The sequence below is a fragment of the Patagioenas fasciata genome, chromosome 16, assembly GCF_037038585.1.
Source record: "Patagioenas fasciata isolate bPatFas1 chromosome 16, bPatFas1.hap1, whole genome shotgun sequence".
NCBI classification, from domain to species: Eukaryota; Metazoa; Chordata; class Aves; order Columbiformes; family Columbidae; genus Patagioenas; species Patagioenas fasciata.
Genome location: NC_092535.1, coordinates 6,965,518 through 6,984,376, shown reverse-complemented (window position 1 = coordinate 6,984,376; position 18,859 = coordinate 6,965,518). Strand labels below are relative to the sequence as shown.

Below are 18,859 nucleotides of genomic sequence, written 5' to 3'. Positions count from 1 at the left end.
GGGAGCTCCAAACGTTTTCTCCAAATCCACACTTTCGTTTTAAAAAGGTGACTTCTTTTAAACCAAACATTCACGGTCCTTTCATCAGACAGAATGGCTCGCTAATCACAAAGAACCACAAGCCAAAACGTTCACTGGGATTTCTAAAAATCCCAAACACACACTACAAAGCATTTCCTGGAAGATGCGGGAGCCTTCCTGGGCATCTGTGAGCTTCCAGTGAACCGAAGCACTAAAGCAGACCGGAGGGAGGGCTGGTGGCCCGGTCACACTGCGGGAGGGAGCAGCCTGGCAGCCGCTGGAGCTGCTCCGGAGCTTTGGGAAAGTTGCAATCGGGTGAGGGACCCTACTTCATCCGCAGAGGTCGTGGGGCAGATCCTCCTTGGGCAAACGCTTTGTAGCTCCCACTGGGTTAAGCTGGATGTGGGGGGGAAGAGGAAAATGTGGATTATTGGACAGAGTGGGTTGAAATGGCAGGAGACGCAGCGGGTGCCATGCGATTGGGGGCTCAGGTCGGGATGATGCTGCTCACAGGGATGGAGGTCGGGGTTGGTGTTTTCAGCTAGGCAGTCACATATAGGGGCCTATTTTAAACGCTTTTCCCCACGGAGCAGCATGCATGTCTCAAGGACTGAAATAGGGGGTGGTTTGATCATTGTCTCTCTCAGGGAAATGGTTTTTAATGAGGTTTTAAATAATAAAGTGGGATAATTTCCCTGGCTGGCAAGATTGTGAAATTTTTATACCTCCTTTCTCTCCCAAAGTTTTATCACCCTTTATTTTTAGCAACACATAATCCCACCTTTTGGGAAAAAGAAAAAAAAGGGGCAGAGAAACCACTGATTTAGGGAAGCCGCTCCTCAGCAGGGGCTCTTGGCTGGGAATTGGTCCAGGGGCAGCCCCACAGCAACCCCCCATGCTCCAGGGATGGGTGCAGAACTCACAGGGGCAGAGGGGACTTGCAGTACTAGTGCAGGGTGCTGGTGTTGGGTACTGGGTGCTGATGGAGGGTGCCACTACTGGGTGCAAAGTGCTGGTGCTGGGTGCCAGTAGTGGGTGCACGGTGCTGGTACGTGGGTGCATGTTGCTGGTGCTGGTTGCATGTAGTAGAAGTCAGTGCTGGGTGCCCATAATGGGTGCTGGTGTAGGTGCCACTACTGGGTGCACATTACTGGTGCTGGGTGCCTGTAGTAGATGCCGGTGCTGGGTGCTCATACCGGGTACCGCTGCTGGTGCTGAGTGCCCATACCGGGTACCGGTGCAGGGTGCCGGATGCCCGTACCGTGTGCCGGTGCGGGTGCTGGGTGCCCATACCGTGTGCCGGTGCGAGGCGCTGGGTGTGTGTCCCTGTGTGTGTGTTTTGACGTGAGGAAGTGCCAAAGCTGCAATTGCTTTAGGAAGTCAATCGCAGGGGCCGGGGGACGCGTGCGCAGTGCAGCCGCTCCGCTCCCGCTGCCTCTCCCTCTCCCTCCGGTGCCGAGCCCGGAGGCAGCGCAGAGGCGGCGGCCGGGGGCGGCGGCGCCGCGGACGGCGCGGATGCCCGGCCCGTGAGTACCCGGTGCCCCGGCCCGGGGATGCCGCAAGGCTGGGGGGTGGCGGGGACACACACACACGGGCCCATATCACCCCCTCCCTCGCCCGGTGCCCAGCCCAGCCTCCCTCCCCGCTTCCCCGGGCGGACCCCGCTTTGCACGCCCCCCCCGCCCGCTTGCCGCGCTCCCTCTGCATGCACCCCCCGCCCCAGGCATCCTCCCTTTTGCACGCTTCCCCCCCCGCCACCCCGCTTCCCGGACACGCACCGAGCACGGCGGAGCGCCGGGGTTGATGGAGAGGTCGGGCTGTGCCTGTGTGTCTGTCCGTGTGTGCGTCTGTGTGTCCGGCTGCTGCCTGTCACCAGCCCCATGTGCGAGGGCTGGCGGGGGGTGGGGGCAGTGGGGTGCTCCATAGGGACCGGCCGGCGGGGCGGGGGGGACCCCGAGCACCGATCGGGGGGGGGGCATCCCCGCCGCATCACCCCGGGGAGGGCAGGGCTCCTGCGAGGAGGAGGAGGATGGAGGGGGAAGGAGGGGGGCACCTTCCAGCCGCAGGGCCGGCTGCACCGGGGTTTGCCCACCCCGGGGGGGACCTTGCGGGGGGGGTCGCCCCCCACGGAGGCCTCCCCAGTCAAGGGCTGCCCCGGCCCCTCCTGAACCCACAGGTGGGTGCCAAGGCGATGCTGAAGCATCCTCACACCGTCTTTGCTAGGCTGGGTCCCTCCCTGTGCGGATCCCCCGATGCAAAGGGCTGCGGTGATGGGGAGCCCTGACCTGGCCGGCATGGGAAACACTGTGGCTCAGGGGTTTGTCTGAGGTGACAGTGGACTCCAGTCCCCACCGGCTCCTCCAGCAGCAAAGCAGCCAAAGGGTTGGACAGAGGGACCCGCCTCAGTGGTGCCCGGGACACAGCTCTCTCCCACAGGGATGTGACATCTGAGCATCACCCAACATGAGCCCATGTCGTGGACAGTTTCATGGGATGTCGTGACTTGGAGCTGTGTCCCCATGAGTGAGGGATGGAGAGGCCCTGGTGCAGCTGCCGAAGCTGCTCCGTGTGTGGATCGCGGTGCATCTCTGGGCACAGAGAGGTTCCCCCCGGGAAGCTCCCTCTCCCCGCCGCTTCTGTGAGGCTGCTCTGGCGCGGATCCATGGCCTTATTTAAGAAACTAAACAAAAAGTGTTAAGTGAGTGGGAGGGATTTCCCTACTGCGAGGGGAGTTCATTCCCCTCTGGATGTGTCTCCACCATCCCCATCAGTAGAGACACTCGTCCCGTGTCACACTGGATGAGCGCAGCCCGTGGTGTTTGCTGGCCTGGTGGATATCGTTTTCTTTGGGAAAACGGGTTGCCCCAGTGGGCACATATTTCAGAATATCTCCCAAGGGAGAGCACCACATCAGATTTCCCTACAAGGATTTTAGCTCCTCCGCGTCAGCCCTTCCCCACAAATGACTCAAGCCGCTAATCAAAATACAGTCATGTTCTTCAGCAATTAAACAAACTCCACCTCATAAGATTATAGTGGAGAAGCATGAATTTAGTGACATGGATATATATCAATCAGGGCACGGGTGCTCATTTTGATATTGTTATTAAAAAAAAAAAGAAGGAACCGAAGGCAGATAATCAGATAATGCAACTCAAACCCAGAGAGAGTAAGGGAGAAAAATACTAAGGCAGAGTAATTAATGCTGAGTCTGCCCAAGATATGGGAGCAGCACATCTTTGCCACCTCCCAAAATGCATCCTCTCCTGCCTTTGCTTATCTTTGGTTGTAATCTGTTTTAGGCTGGACTTGGGCTACAGCATCTTGAGTTTCAACGGGGCTCCTGTGAAGGGGGCGGGTGACCTGAGTGCTCAGGGCTCTTCCCTCTGAACAACAGGTCCAGAGTGGCAAAGCAGCTGCTGTGTTGCTCCTCAGTGTCTGCAGAGTGTGGGCTCAAGCTGCTGTGGCTTTTCTTCCACATTTTTATCCTCTGGGCAGAATCGTTTTGCAAAGTCAGCTCAAGCAGAGGTAAGAGTCGCTGCTCCTGACCCATCCCGCGGGATGCTCTGCCTTTCCCTTCCAGCTCCTCCTGCTCCTTGGGCTGGTCTGTTGTACCAGACCCCGGCCGTGCCTGAGCACCCCAAAAGTGGAGCAGGGCCGGCAGCATCGCTGCTTTTGTGCCACCTGCCATGCGTTCTTGGGGTTCAGTGCTTCGGGCTCTTGCCTGGAATAACAGCGGGTTCCGGGTGAGCTGGTGCCCGCGGCCTCCGCCAGGACTTCCCTCTGCTCAGTTCCTTATTCGCCACTGCGCATCTCTGTCTGCATTTCCATCACACAAGCTGTTCAGGGAGGTGTGGATCTAAAACCAGTTGTTTATATATGATATTTCATAGCTATCTCTTAATTTGTGGCAGGAGAAAAGATACTGGACCTTATCACTGGTTATTTTTGTCCCCTAATGTGTTACAACATGTTTTTTGCCCATGGGTAGATCAGGATGGGGGAAGAGTGTCCGACATCTTCTGTGGTGTAAGAGGGGAAGAAACTGAACTCGTGGGCTCGTGGGGCCTCCAGCAGTCCCACCGCAGACCGGGAAGCTGCTCTGGGTGCCCATCACCGCCCCAGCTCCCGCCGGCTCAGGGAACGGGCATCCAGCCCCACCAGCATTTCCCTTTTATAGCGTCCTGCACCCGGTGCTGCATGAGCCTCCTCCGGCTCGTTTCCACCAGCACCGGCCTCAGCCAGCCCGTTCCTTTCCCCAGCTGCTTCACCGTGGGTTGTCCCACACAGCATGGGGACGGTGACCTGCAGAAAGCCCCGAATCCTTATTACCGCAGCCGTGCGGTGGTAGCGCTGAGCCACAGCGTTGTTTGTGGCAAATAACTCCACCGGCTGTGCCTGTGGGTTTCAGGACACCCGTAACTTTTCACAGGAGTCAGATGGCTTAAATGGTGCTGTGCATGTGCTGCAGGAGCTGCCAGCTCCGTGCCGAGCTGGGGACGAGCTGTGGCCGTGCCGGTCCCTAGGCCGTGGGGAGTGTCCCCTGTACATCCCCCCAGTCTGCCCCGGTGCTGTGTGGGACCTGGGGACACGGGAACCAGTGGCTTTGGGGTAAAACTACAGTGAAGGCAAAATCCTGGCTCTTGCTAAATCCTGAGCACCATATAAAAGAAGACAGCAGCCCCTGAGTTTTGATCAACCCTTCACCCTTCTGCAAAAGTGCTCTCTGGGAGCGTGGAGAATGATTTTATTTCTATTCTTTTTGACTTGAAATCCACCGTGTTCCTTTTTTGGGAGAGACTGGTGACAGAGACCTCCTGCCTGTGACTTGCCCCCTCCCATGCCACCGGGCTGGGCACGGGGGGCGATGCCCCAGCCCACCCCATCAGCTCCAGCCCACCCTATGGGCTCCAGCCCACCCGCTGGTCTCCTCTGGTCACACAGGAGCTCAGCCTTCCCGGCTGAGTTACAGGGACAAGCAGGGAATGTTCTGCCTCTCGCCCATCCTGCAGGCCTCCCGCCTTTGGCCATTTTGTGGGAGCAGAGATTTAACCGGAGTGGGAGGGTGGCGCAGCAACAGCAATGAAAACACCAACAAAGTTCTTTGGGGTTCAGGTTTAACATTCAGCTTAGACATGGAAAAAAGGGGTTTTCCTGACAGCAGGAAAATGTATGGTAGAGGTTTATAACATGCCGCCCTTCCAGTTCTCTAACCACGTGGAAACAGCCTCAGTTGACCTTTTGAGGGCTCTTTGCTCAGACTGCGAAGATCTGCTGGGTTTGAGGGCCCAGCTTTGCCACAAACCTGACTCGCTTGTCCGCACTTGCCCGCTCCAGAAGCAGAAAGGCTGCGGAGGCTCCAGGGTAGCAATGGGACGGGAGCAGAGCCCTCGGTGTCCCCGTGGCTCTGGGTGCAGGGGACAGGCTGTGGGTGCGCTGGCAGCCCCTTCCCAGAGCTGGACTTACTGCTGGTTCAGTATCGAGGGGGTCAGGGAGCTGACAAAGGGAGCTGGGGTTAAGGGTTTGGGTTTTCCCATTGCTTCCCTTCCTGCAGGCATGAACCAACTCGGGACTTTAGTTTCTACCATCAGACAGCAAATGCCCAAGCAGCGTTTCAGTGCAAAGGGCAGGAGAAGAGCAAACAGGTGCATATTGGCATTAGCGGGCAGGAGCCCTGGAAAATGAAAGCCTCCAGCTAGCCTTGGAAAACAAGAAAAACCAAGGAAGGATGCTGCCTGTGAGTCTGGCAGGGGTTTCACCAGGAGGAGAGAGCCCGCAGAAGGGACTTGGGGCTGTGGAAGTGCCTTGGCGTGACAGCGGTGGCAGGTGAGCTGCTGTGTCCCCTGACGGCACAGCCATGTCCTGCGATGTCCAGGGACTCGATGAGGGCATCACCATGGCCTTCACATCGGGGTTCTCACTGAGATCCCCAGCATGGGAAGCTGCCACAATCTGAGCATGGAATGCCTGCCGTGGGCACCCCCCCAACAGCCAACAGCATCGGGATGCTGCAGGTGCCGGGCACTGCCCGGGGCTGGCGGACACCTCAGTGGCACAGGGGCCATGCAGGGTGACAGCATTTCCTTCCTGAACCCCGCCGTCTTTCTTCCCCTTTGGTTGGGTTTTAAATAACTGGTGTGGCCAGTCTCGGAGGACACGAGTTGCTCCAAAGCTGGCCGTTGTTTGTCACGCCTGGGCCAGGGCACAGCATTGCTGCTGTCCCAGCACTGGTGAGGCCATAGTCACTGCAGCACAAGGGTCACATACATCCCTTGGGATGCACCACAGACAAGGTATCAGGTCACCAAATTGTCCTTGTTCTGGGTAGTTGCCCACATGATGGTCTCCTGGGGGACTCCTGGAGTCCCTCACTGTTGGATCAAAGTCTGACATGGGAGGAGGTTTCTTACTGGTGGAAGCAGAAGGTTGGCTTGGCAAGCTGGGGACCCACAGTGACGTTGGGTCTGGGGGATGTCCCAGCCCTGGGTGCTCACCAGCAGGGCACCATATGAAGCCAGACCCCAAAAGGCATCTGAAGGGCTGGCAGTGTGTGGGCAGCGGAGCCTGAATGAACTGTGGTGAGCAGATGTCCCTGGGGTGCAGTGTGTAGGCAGCGGTCCCCTGTCCCCAGCCCTGGCCTGGCCAGTTGCACCACTGGCTGAGCTGGCTGCTGGGCTCAGCCCTGCCCTGACCACATCAATGTGGAATAGGGCTGGACCTGTCCTCGGTGCAGCCAGACCCACCTCCTGTGACAGTTCCCAAACCTCCCAGACCTCCTCACTGTGCCCAGCCGGGTCTCTGGATGCAACCAGCGGGGTTTGGTTTTGTGCTGGGGGAGAAAATCACCCATCGGCTGCGTTCGGGAGCACTCGGAGCCGCAGTAAGCGACCCCTTTGATGTAGTGTTCCCTTGCAATGCAGAGTCCCTCCTTTTCATCCCCATCCTGGGTTGATTCTTTGATTCCTCATTTCCTTGGAAGGGGCAATTCCTCATTGTCCTATCCTTGATCTTCCTAGCATCCTTACACCCCAAATTACCGCTAACACCCCCTCCTCTCCCCTGTGGTCCCCAGGGGACATGGTGCTGCCTGCACTGGTGTGCACTGGGATGGGGACAAACGGGTCCTGTGCTGGCAGCTCCCCATGAATGAGGAGCACCCCACCACCCACCCAGCTCAGCTCTTCCCTCACTGCAAAGATGCCAAATCCCTCCCTTTCTTCTTCCCTCCTGTCCGCTGCCAGGCTTGGTCCATGTGGTTTAGCCCCTGCTGAGTATTGATTACCATGACCATTACCCAATGCTTCATAGGAATCTGCCTTAACAATACTGCGATACCTCTAGTAATAGAAACATAATTGTCAGGGCTTGCCTTAATAAATCCCCTGGCTGATTGTCGCGGGTGCTATTTTTATGCTATGAAATAATTAACTCTGTTTCAGTGCAAGAGCTGGGCCGTCTTGGAGAGGTTCACGCCATCCTTTAGGGAGGGTTTGCAGTGGGATTTGGCTCAGAGGATGCTCAGTGCAGAAATACACCCCGGAGAGGGGCAGGGAGCAGAAGAGATGGCTGGTCTGGAGAAAGATGATGGCATTGTCCCCTTTTCAGCAGGACAGGTGCCCACAGGGCTGTTGGCCCTTGTGGTGTGAAGGACCAGGGAGGTGTTGAGACACGATGCAGCATCTCGTGGTTCCCCTGGCCAGGACCTGCCTTTCTAGTCTTGGGGAATGGCAGAAAAATCACTGCTGGGCAGAGGAGCTCCCCAAAGAGAGCCGCTTGCTGCCGCCACGTGCGCGGGCACATCTGCCGGTGTTATCAGTAACACGCGCTTGGCGGGGACACGGCCCGGTGCTGCCACGTGAGTGTCACCACCCCCTCGTCCCAGCGGGACCAGGAGACACCGGCACAGCCGGTGCCTGGGACCCCTGACACCTCCGTGGCGGTGGCATCAGGGTCAGCCCAGCCCCGTCCCTGCAGAGCGGGGGGGCTCGTGCCTCCCCTCTGGAGTCTTTTTCTAATAGATTGCTAAAAGGGGGAGAAAAAAAAAGAAAAGCAAGTCTAAAAATAGCTCCTAAAACTTCCTGTGGCGCTGGCAGGTGGCTGGGCCAGGCGGCGGGGGCGGGCGGCAGCTGCGGGGCTCGGCGCTGTCTGCCCCAGGGGTATCCCCAGTACAGACGGATTTGGGGGTGCCAGTCCCCCACCACCCGCTGGGGCTGCTGGTAGGGCCGGCCTGCTTCTGGTCACACTCCATGGTTGGTTTCAGCCAAATTTGGCAGAGAATGAGGTGCTGGGTCCCTGCAGGCAGGGGGGCTGCGGGCTGGGCTGAGCCCTTACAAGACATTGAAGAATCCCGCAGCAGTGTGGGGGTGGCTGGGGCTGCTGGGCTCAGCTTGCACTTGTCCAGCATGGCCAGTCCGACCGGTGACGGGTGTTTTGCAGCTTCTCTGAGGCTTGGAGAGGGGCTGATCCCTGTTTGGCTGGGGATGGGGTCTCTGCTGGCACCGGGTCGGGTTTGTGCATCGTCCCCAATCTGTGACAAGCAGCAAAGCTGTCGCCCTCCTGGTTCTGACCCGTAAAATACAAAGGGAAGGTCCCTCCTGGGGCAGAGAACTCGTGCTGTGGCTGGAGAATAGAAATATGCTGGGTGCTGGTGGATGCCCCGAGGCCGGTGAGCTGGAGGTGCTGGGGCTTCCCGTGGGAGCGAGCGTGGCCACATCCCAGGAGCTCCCAGCTCTCAGAGGCATCCTGGAAAAGCATCTGGAAAATGAAAGAGGTTTAGGTGAGCAGAGAACAGAGCGGTGCCGCTGCAGCGATGGCGGGGAGGGTGCCGGCAGAAAAAGGGGCTGCTGGAGCAGAGGGTGACTTTTGGGTCATGAGGGGGTTTCTGCCCAGCTAGGGTGGGGTTTGGGATGGTAGCGCTGCAACCGCGTTGGTTTTTGGATGCTGGGCTGCACAGTGTTGGGAAGAGAGGAGATCACGGCTTGGTGTCCCCCGGGAGGATGAGGGAAGTGGTGGTGCCGAGGAGGACGCTGTGCCGGGCTGATAATGGGCATGGCCCGCTGCTGGGCGCCCGGGGGAGCATGCAGGGGGTACTGGCATCCCCCCTCCCTCTTTTCTGCCTTTTTCTCCCTTTCCCACCTGCGTGAGGCCGTACGAACGAGAGGGCAGAGACCACAAACAGGTTTCAGTGGGTGCAGCGCCAAGGCCAGAGCCCTCTGCCTGCCACGGTGCCGAGGGCAAATTTAATCAAGGAAACGGAGGTTGGGCATCTGATTTCTCTCTCTCTCTCTCTCCCTCTTCTTTCTTTTTTTTTTTTTTTTTCCCTGAAGAGGTAAAAAAACCCAAACAACTTTGTTTGTGAGTCGCTCGTGGCCGAGGGAGCCGGGCTTCATGGCGGGCAGGATGGACATCCCCGCATCGCAGGGACGATGCTGCTGGGTGGCTCCGACTCAGCCCACCCTGGGCGCCGACCCCTCCTCTCTCTCCCACATCCTCGCCCCGCTGGCAGCACCAGAGCCTTGGGGATACGTGGGGCACAGCGTGGCAGAAAGCACCGTCGCTTCAAAGCCACTTCAGCTGGGTGCTGGGGACCAGCCTGTGCCCACCCTGGGGACATGTCCTGCATGTCACTCCTCGGGGAAGCCACGCTCGCCAGTTTCTCGGCTGTGGGGCTGTTCCAGTGCCCCTGTGCCCAGGCAATCTCCAAGATGCCCGGGAGCAGCCGGTGCTGCGGTCAGTGCCCGTCGCAGCCGGGGGAACCCAGCTCAGGTGGCTGTGGGACCCGGCGGGGGGGTGTGGAGCGGGGAGACCACCTGGCTCTGCCATCACCAGGGCTCGCTCTGCCCTGCTCCTGCCCCGCAGGGACAGCCAGCCCCATGGCACAGCAGCCGGGCCCTGCGGGGCTTTCCCAAAAAAGGTCTGAACTCTTCGGTTGAGTTTGCCACTTCCCTTACCACTCCCTTTCCTGTGAGAGGATGTGTTCGGCCGCTTTTCTTTTCTCTTTCTCTCTTCTTTTCTCTCCCGTCTCCCCGCCCGCAGACCCGGCGATGCCGCGCACCCCCTGAACTCGCTGGGGTCACCCTGGCAGGCACCCGATGCCACCGCCGTGCGATGGCCAGGCTGCAGGTACGGACGTGCCACCGGGTCCCCCCGGCAGCCACGGCACAGGGTCAGGGGGGCACACCGGGGCTCGGCAGTGGCCATGCCGGGGGTGCCATGCACCGTGTTGGTTTATGCTGGTTTGCACCCACTCTGCAGAGCTGGGGGTGGCCAGAGCAGGATGTCACACTGCTCAGGGCATCGTCCCCAGGCAGGATGCTCAGGGAAAGTGGGCTTCGTGGGGGGTGTCATCCCCATGGCTGGTGTCTGCCATTGCCCCAGATGTCCCCAAGCAGGCACCCCGATGCCACGACCCTGCTGTAGCTGGCACAGGGTGACTTTGGTGACAGGGTGCTTTGTGTGCAGCCATGCAGGACAGGGCTGACCTGGTGTAAGGGGAGGTTTCACTTTGAAAGTGATTTTGGCAAGCGCTCATCTTGTCTAGTTGCGTGGGGGGTCTCCTCTGTGTTCGGGGGGAGGACAGGGCGGTGCCACCCTTGGTGGGGACATTACGGGTGCATGAGCTGGGGACACCCAGCACATGGGAACTCCCAGGCCGGGTTCTACAGCCACCAGGCAGTGATGGCAAAGGCTCATGAGGGGCTTGAGGAGCTCGTGGGGTTTGGGGCAGGGTAGATTTTGGGGTGTGTCTCCTCTCTGCTGGCGAAACGTCCCCTTTTTGTCAGCCTTCCTCTTTTTGCAGCCTCGCACGCACGCTTGCCTTCCCTCCGGTGCTCGTCGGCTCCGTCACCCAACGGCACTTCCTTATACACCAGCTCCCGTGCTGAGGCTGCCGGAAACAGCCCCGTGGCACGTGGGCCCCGCTGGCGCGGCGGGTGGGCACTGTGGGGTTGTTAAGGGATGCACAGGGCTGGGAAACCAGCCCTGCAAACCCAGGGCACACCAGGATTGCCTTTTGGTGCAAACCCAGGGCACACCAGCATTGCCTTTTGGTGCAAACCCAGGGCACACCAGGATTGCCTTTTGGTGCAAACCCAGAGCACACCAGCGTCACCTTCTGGTGTCATGGACCAGGGGGGGCCTTTGCAGCCCTCTTCTCCTTCCCCATCCCCCTCGGTGCAGCCTATGCAGCTGAGTTGGCCCCGTGTGTGTGTCACAGCACCCAGGATGGGCAGTGAGCTGCTTCTGCCTCCCGGCTGGATGCTGGATGCAACCGGTGGGTGCGGGGAGGGGATGCCCCATGCTGGGGGATGCTGCTCCATCCTGATGCTTCTCCAGGGCATTTCGACTCAACCCCTTGCAGGTTTGCTCTGGCCAAGGCCAAGCACCAGCTGCAGAAGCTAAGTGCCTGGGAGCCCCCCTGGAGCAATGCCACATGCTGTCCCCTCCTCGCTGTCCCTGGGCCAGCCCCCATCTGCCTGCTCTGCACCCTGGGGCCGCGGTGGAGCCTTTGCTTCGGGGTGGGCTGCGAAGGAGCAGGGTTTGCCCAGCCGTCAGGTTTTCCTGCTGCTCGCCCCGTTCCCACAACCTCGTCTGTAATTAGTGCCGCAACCCCGCTGGGAGCCGTGCCCGGAGCCGTGGGGTGAGCGGGGTCGGCAGCGGGACAGTGTGGGGCGGGCAGGGGGAGAGCGGGCACAGGACTGGAACAGGGTTGGTCTGGGGGAGGAAAAGGAAAGAGGAAAAACTGGGGGGTTAAATGGACCTGAGTGCAGCACGGTGGGAGAGGGAGCAGAGTCTGGTGACAAGGTCACAGCCATCCTGCCATTATAGCCTCGGGGCTATAAATAGGGACAATTGGGAGCGAAACACAGACTCTCTCCTTTTTCGTTCCTGCAGGAGTGATGGGAGCCAGAGAGAGGGTTTGCGAGGGCCCGGGCAAGGAGCTCATGGAGTGCACTGGTGGCAATGGCCGTGCTGGGGACAGGGGGACTGGATTGTAGCCGTGGGCTCACAGGGACATTCTGGGGACAGCTCTGTCCCCAGCTGGGACCTGCACCCTGGCTTCATCCCCTTCACCAAGTCTGCGCAGGACTTGAATCCAATGGCACAAGCAGGGACAGGCAGGAATGGACAGGGACAGGCAGGGACAGTCAGGCCAGTGCAGGGCACTGGACTTGGGCATGGGGCAAGTTTTAGTTTAGCACTGAGAGCTGTGAAAACTCACCCCCCCACGTTTCCTTCCACTCACATGATGCTGTGAAGTGGCTCTGACTTCCCCATCCCGGCCCAAACACACCAGGGGGGTCCAGCAATGCTTCCCCATGGCACAGGGCATGGCTGGGGGTGCACAAGTCTGGTGCTGAGCCCTCCGCCCTGCCTGGCGCCAGCAGCACCGCCGGAGCATGGGAGGGGTCCCGGGCAATGCGTGGGGCTGGCAGAGCATCTGCCGCTGTGTCTCACCCCCCTTTCCTTCTCACTTCTTTTTCTTGCACCCTGTTTGCCCCATGCCCAGCCCACTGCCTGTAAAGCACTTTCCTCAGCATGGAGCATCCCTCCAGAGCCACTCGAAGCCAGGGGATCCCTCTGCGGAGGTGACACTGCCACTCCTCTCCCTCTCCACAGGCTCCACCCAGGAGGCGGCAGGGACATTAGCCGGGGGGTGACACGGCTCACCCGGGCGCTCAGAGGAGCGGAGAGCAGTGGAAGAGCCCCCGAAGCACGACCCACCCCTGTGCACCGTGTATGAGGCTGGGACGCAGGTGAGCCAGGGACCTTCTCAGTGGCCGGGATGGCAAGCAGGAGCCAGAAAGAAATCACAGCACGGGGTCCCTCATTTACCTCTGGGTGTTTGCACATAGTGGGGGATAATCAGCAGCAGCAGCTCACCTGCTCCCTGCCCTTCTGCTTTTCAGTACGCAGGACCCGCGTCCGCAGAGACACCCCTTCCGATGTCCCGGCATGAGACTTCTCCAGCAACGGTGCAACCGGCCAGCAACCACCGTCCCAACGCCTGCTGCTTCTGCTGGTGCTGCTGCTGCAGCTGCTCCTGGTACGTCCATCCCCCCGCCCGCCCCGGCCCGAGCATCCCAGAGAGGCCAAGGACCTCATCAGCCGCTTGCCTGTGGCTGCATCTCAGGCCAGACGTGAGGAAGAAATTTTTTATGCTGAGGGTGGTGAGAGCCTGGCCCAGGTTGCCCCAAGAGGTGGTGGATGAACCATCCCTGGAGACATCCCAGGCCAGGCTGGACGGGGCTCTGCCCAGCTGTGCTGGATGAAGATGTCCCTGCTCGTGGCAGGGGTTGGATGAGATGAGCTCTGAAGGTCCCTTCAACCCAAACTCTTCTGTGATTCTGTGATCTCCCAGCCTCTCTGTGTATCCCCAGCTCCTCCTTCTCTGGGTAGCCCAGAGTCTGAAGAGCTCATCTGCTCTTCTCCATCCTCAGCACCATCCTGCTCTGAGACTGCTGGTGGTTTCAGGCTTTGCTGCAGCTTTGGGCTTTAGGGCCACCAACAGCACTGAGCTGGGAGGAGCAAACAGCCCTAGAGCTGAGCCCTGTGCACACCCACGGTGCATCCCCAGCACCGATGTCAGCCCCGTGCAAACCCCCGCTGTGTCCCTGGGGCCCTATCTCACCTGATTCCATCTAATTTCCTCGCATTTGCAAGGCATTAAGGGCAGCGACTCCCCTTGCTGCCTGCCCTGAACATCTCCCTCCTGGACACTGCCCCAGGCTTGGTGGCATTCAGCCGTGGGCAGGGTGACCCTTCACTTGTCCCTCCTCCATCTCTGCAAGAGCCTGGGAGCAGCAATGGGACAGAAATCCCTCCTGTACCCCAGTTCTGGAGCAACCACTGACCAGTACTGACCATTTTGGGGCTCAGATGATCCCAGGGTGGTGTGGGCAGGAACGTGCCCGCAGCTTCGCCCACCCACCCGCTGGGGAGAAGTTTGCACGTTTCGTGTTGTGTGGGCGGCTCAGGACGATGTCGCAAGCAGGAAGCACTGCGGGCGGCGCCGGGCGCCGAAATTCGAAGAGCCGAGGGAAGTTGGCTGGAGGCCACTCTCTCATTGTGGGTGAGGGACAAGGGGACAGTGGCACCCCCAGCTCTGGCACTGCTATCCCACGCCTGGCTTCTGGGCTGGACCAGCACTGGGGATGCTGGTGCCAATGTAATAAATTTGGTGGCCAGGGCTGATTAGGGGGGTCAAGGTGGGGGTCTGGGTGCGTCCCCAATGCCCCTGACTACCTTTCCATCTCCTTGTTAGGAACGAGGACCGGGAGCGAGCATGGAGGGCGTCCCGGGAGACCAGACTGGAGACCATCCCAAACTGTGAAGCGTGGTGAGCGCAGGGGCAGCACCGTGGGGGTGGGCATGGGGGAGAGTGAGGTCGGGGTGCTGGTATTGGGGGGTTCCTGGACAAGAGGAAACGGCCTCAAGTTGCACCAGGGGAGGTTGGGGGTTGGATCTTGGGAACAATTTCTTCCTGGAAAGGGCTGTTGGGCATTGGAACAGGCTGCCCAGGGCAGTGGGGGAGTCACCATCCCTGGAAGGGTTGAACAGACATGGAGATGAGGTTCTCAGGGACATGGGGTAGTGCCAGGAGTGGGTGAGCAGTTGGACTTGATGATCCTGAGGGTCTGTTCCAACTGAAATGATTCTTTGATCTATGATGCTTCCAGCAGCATGTCCCTGGTTCCCACTGGGAAGTGGGGAGCCCAGAGCCATGGGCTGCAGCCCTGCACAGTTTTGCCCCTTGGACGCCTTGCAAAGGGAAACTGAGACACGCAAGGAGCTCAGCAGCTTGCAGGCTGTGTTGCAAGGCAGAGCCTCATCCTATTGGCAGCCGGCCCCAGGAGTGCCCCGCACTGAGCACCCATTCCCTGGGGGACGAGTATGAGTCCCCGCATCAGCCTGGCCATGGGTGCTCTCTGCAGGGCCTGCTGCAGCGGGGTCAGGGGTCAGATGTGTTAATTAGCCACTGATAATTACTGATCCTGCACCACCTGCTACTTACTAAAGTAGCGAGTGTTTGCTGGGGAGTAGCTCCCTCCCTCCCTCCTTCCCCAGTTTTGAAGGATGATGGACCCGTGTTGGTCTGTCTCTGGCTGGGGGCTCAGCAAGGGAAGAGTTTTTTAGCTTCCTTCCGTGTTTGTGCAAAGCCAGCACTAAAACACATCTCAGCTTGTGAAATTCAGCTGAAATAAAGCCCACGCTCCAGCCTGGCTGAGTGGAACTGGGACAGACCCTGTGAGCGACCTCCAAAAGCCTCTGAAATAAGATGAGCCTGAGCAGGAGTGACCTCAGTGGGAGCACAGGGGATGTGTTTGGGCACAGGTTCCCCGGGATGGGACGAGGGATGATGTCCCTGCTCATTGCAGGGGGTTGGATTAGACTGGAAGGTCCATCCAACCCAAACTATTCCATGATTCTATGAGCATGGCTGGGCCGTGCAGGGAGGGACATGGTGGGGACCCCCCCACTGTCCCCAGCTGGCCCTAACGCTGTCCCCTTGCCGTCCCGTGGGACCCGACAGCACCAAACCCACGCCAGAGGAGGTGCGGGGCTGGGCACAGTCCTTCGACAAGCTGATGAAGAGCCCGGCAGGTCGCAACGTCTTCCGGGAGTTCTTGCGGACTGAGTACAGCGAGGAGAACATGCTCTTCTGGCTGGCGTGCGAGGAGCTCAAAACCGAGTGCAACAAGCACACCATCGACGAGAAGGCCAGGATGATCTACGAGGACTATATCTCCATCCTCTCGCCCAAGGAGGTGCGGGGCTGTCAGTGGGGGTGGCTCAGGCTAAAATGGGTCTGGGGTGTGTTTTTGCCGCTGCAGCCCTGCAGCAATCTGGGGATGGGGCACGTTAGGGATGAGTCTGGCAGGGCGGGCAGCAGTGGAGGGAGCAACCCTGCCCCACAAAACGGCCGGAACACAGGCGGCAATGGGATCACGGGTTGTGCTGCGGGGCTGAAACCTCCGGAGGGCACCAGCGGGCTGAGGAGATGCTGCTGCATCCCAGCAAAGAGCATCCCCAGCGTGGGGACACCCCAACCCACCTCCCTGTGCCCAGCAAGGGGACATGGGGAGCACCTGGAGACCCCCTTGCCTCTCGCTGCAACTCTCTCCATAACACTGGTGTGGTACTGGAGCGAGTTCAGAGGAGGGAACGGAGCTGGGGAAGGGGCTGGAGCACAAGTGTGATGGGAGCGGCTGAGGGACCTGGGGGGTTCAGCTGGAGAACAGGAGCTGAGGGGAGACAGGGACACAAAGAAATGGCCTCAAGTTGTACTGGGGAGGTTGAGATTGGATCTTGGGAACAATTTCTTCGTGAAAAGGGCTGTTGGGCATTGGAACAGGCTGCCCAGGGCAGTGGGGGAGTCGCCATCCCTAGAGGGGTAGAACAGATGCGGAGATGAGGTTCTCAGGGACATGGGGTAGTGCCAGGGGTGGGGGAACAGTTGGACTTGAGAGCTTGACCCAGGGGTACAGGAGTGGGTACCAGGGCTTGTCACTGGGGATCCCTCACCCCGTTTCTGTCCCTGCTGCCCAGGTGAGCCTGGACTCGCGGGTGCGGGAGGTCATCAACCGCAAGATGCAGGAGCCGTCCTCGCACACCTTTGACGACGCGCAGCTCCAGATCTACACGCTCATGCACAGAGACTCCTACCCTCGCTTCCTGAACTCTGCCATCTACAAATCGCTGCTCCAGAGCGTCTCTCGCTCGTCCTCGGAGTCCTGAGGGTGCCCGTCGGCTGTGGGGACACCGGTGGGGGTCACAGCGGCCGGGGGGACCTGGTGCCTCCTCCCCTGCCAGCTCCTGCCGAGGTTTTTAGCTTTTTACCTATGAACCATCACCCTGGTGTCTGGGCCACCCTCTAGGACTGTCCCCAGGGCTGGTGCCACCGCGGTGGCGCAGCCCGGGCTGGCTCGTACTACTGAACCCATCCCCGTCCCCGCCGCTGGCCGGAGCGAGCCGGGGGGGGCTGGCGGGAGCGTGCGGGGTCCCGGCTCCCCCTGCACCCCCTTTTGAAGAGGTCACTTTATCCCCCCTCCGCCACACCTGGGGACACGGCACGTTCCCGTTTCCCACCTGAGACCCAGTTGGGGACTGGGTCGGGGGTTTTTTTGGGGAGGTGGGAGGGAGGTTGATTGTTGTTGTTTTCCTTTTTTTTTTTTTTTAACTTTTTATTTTAAATGCTTTTTTTGTTGGCTTTTACTGAGAGACTTGAGGGGTGGGAGGGGAGGTTTGAGAAGTGTCTCTGTACATATAAAAACTTGCCAGATTTACATCGCTCCATCTGTTTGAAGGGGTGGGGGGGGTCACCCCGGAGCCCCGTTTGTCTTCCTGGATGGGGACAAATAGGGTCGGATGGAGCACAGGGCAGGCAGCACCCCCAGGGCCTTGGTCCCCCATCTCCAAAGTTGCCCAAGGGGCTCTGGAAGGGACAGAAGGGACTGTGGGACCATGAGGACGTGCGTGGGGGGCAGGGGATACTCTACAGCTGCCACTCCACCAGTCCCCATCACAGCTGTCACCATCGGTCCAACCCTGGGACACGACACATCACCCCAAACCCGGAGCATCCCGCATCCTCAGTTCCTGGACCTGAGCAAAGGCGAAAAGACACCCAGCAGCAGGAGAACCCCGGGCAGGTCCCCAGCTGGGCATCCACACGGGATGGGAAACGTCACAGGGAAGATATATAATATCTGTGTATTTTTGTACAGCATGAGGAATGGTCACTGGAGCCTGGGCACCCAGAATTAAAACATTTCTGTGGGCAGCCTCTGCCCTCAGCGCTGAAACGAAGCCAAGGCCAGGTCCTGCTGCAAACCAGTGCTGGCCTTTGCTTTTCCTGCCCCAGAACAGCCTGTGGTTTCCTATTTATCTGCCCCTTTCCCTCCTTCTCTCTCCATCCCTTTCCAAGAAAACAGAAGGGATCTCGTTCTTTTTATTGAAGATGTTGTTTAAGCAAACAAAAAAAACTTCTCTCAGCTTTTTTTGTTTGTTTGTCTCCTTCCTAGTGGCACAACTGTGGAAATTCATGTCAGGAAATTTAGTTTTGTTTGCCAAGCTGGAGATACAGTTCAAGAAAATGTATTTTTGAAAGAGCCCAGAGATAGCTCCTTTGTTCAGGAATGTCAGTATTGTTATGATTTGCTTATTATTGGCAGGTTTTCCCCTGCCCCACCACAGCCTCCCCCAGCTTCTCCCCCGTGCACTGGAGAGGTTTGAGTTCTTGGTTTGCTCTGTGAGTGAATATCTCAGGTGGCTTTAGCTGGAGGGTTGGAGGTTGAGCATCCCTGAAGGCAGGTCAGCGCTGCTGCACACCACAAAGCACTCAGCCCAGGGCAGACCCCGCTGCCACCAGTTAATCCAGTCTCTTGTTCCCCATCGTAGCACTTCTGAACACCTTAGAAGTGACTCTTGGCTTCTGAGACACCTGGTTATCCAGCAGCGTTTCCCTCACTGGCAGTTCTTGGTGTTATCCCAGAAAATGGCCCAGAAAAACGCCAAGATGTGGTGTTTGCCTCTAGGACTGAGGGGCCCTGCTCAGGACTCCCTAATTCAGGATTAGCAGCAAACCCAGCCCAAGCCCAACTCCCCTCTTTCCAGTACCACAAGAAGAAAAACAACAGCAAGTGGTAATTCGCTGGCTCCTGGTCACAGAAGTGTCGTGGCCAGCCCGGGGTTCAGATCCTGAAGCTCTTTTTAAGCGCTGCTGTGAGGACACAGAGTAATCCCATTTGCCACGAGATTCGTGAGGCTTAAAGGAGTTGTCAGCATCTTTGAATCTGTTCCTTCTCAGGAGTGTTGGCTTCGCCCCACCAAGTGAAAG

At 59.0% G+C, this 18,859-nt stretch overlaps 1 protein-coding gene across 3 annotated transcripts; it reads left to right on the top strand.

Annotated features, from left to right (window-relative positions):
- Positions 1–1,414: 1,414 nt before the first annotated feature.
- RGS19 (regulator of G protein signaling 19) lies at positions 1,415–17,306 on the top strand. Of its 3 annotated transcripts, none has more exons than XM_065849795.2 (6): positions 1,415–1,547; positions 12,640–12,776; positions 12,930–13,066; positions 14,285–14,359; positions 15,554–15,788; positions 16,570–17,306. In XM_065849795.2, the coding sequence occupies exons 3-6, from the start codon at positions 12,966–12,968 to the stop codon at positions 16,756–16,758; spliced, it is 600 nt and encodes a 199-aa protein (XP_065705867.1). In that variant the 5' UTR covers positions 1,415–1,547; positions 12,640–12,776; positions 12,930–12,965; the 3' UTR covers positions 16,759–17,306. The 3 variants fall into 3 exon arrangements, with proteins under 3 accessions (XP_065705867.1, XP_071671545.1, XP_071671546.1); XM_071815444.1 differs by lacking the exon at positions 1,415–1,547 and adding an exon at positions 3,657–5,847; XM_071815445.1 differs by lacking the exons at positions 1,415–1,547; positions 12,640–12,776; positions 12,930–13,066 and adding an exon at positions 13,760–14,188.
- Positions 17,307–18,859: the final 1,553 nt, after the last annotated feature.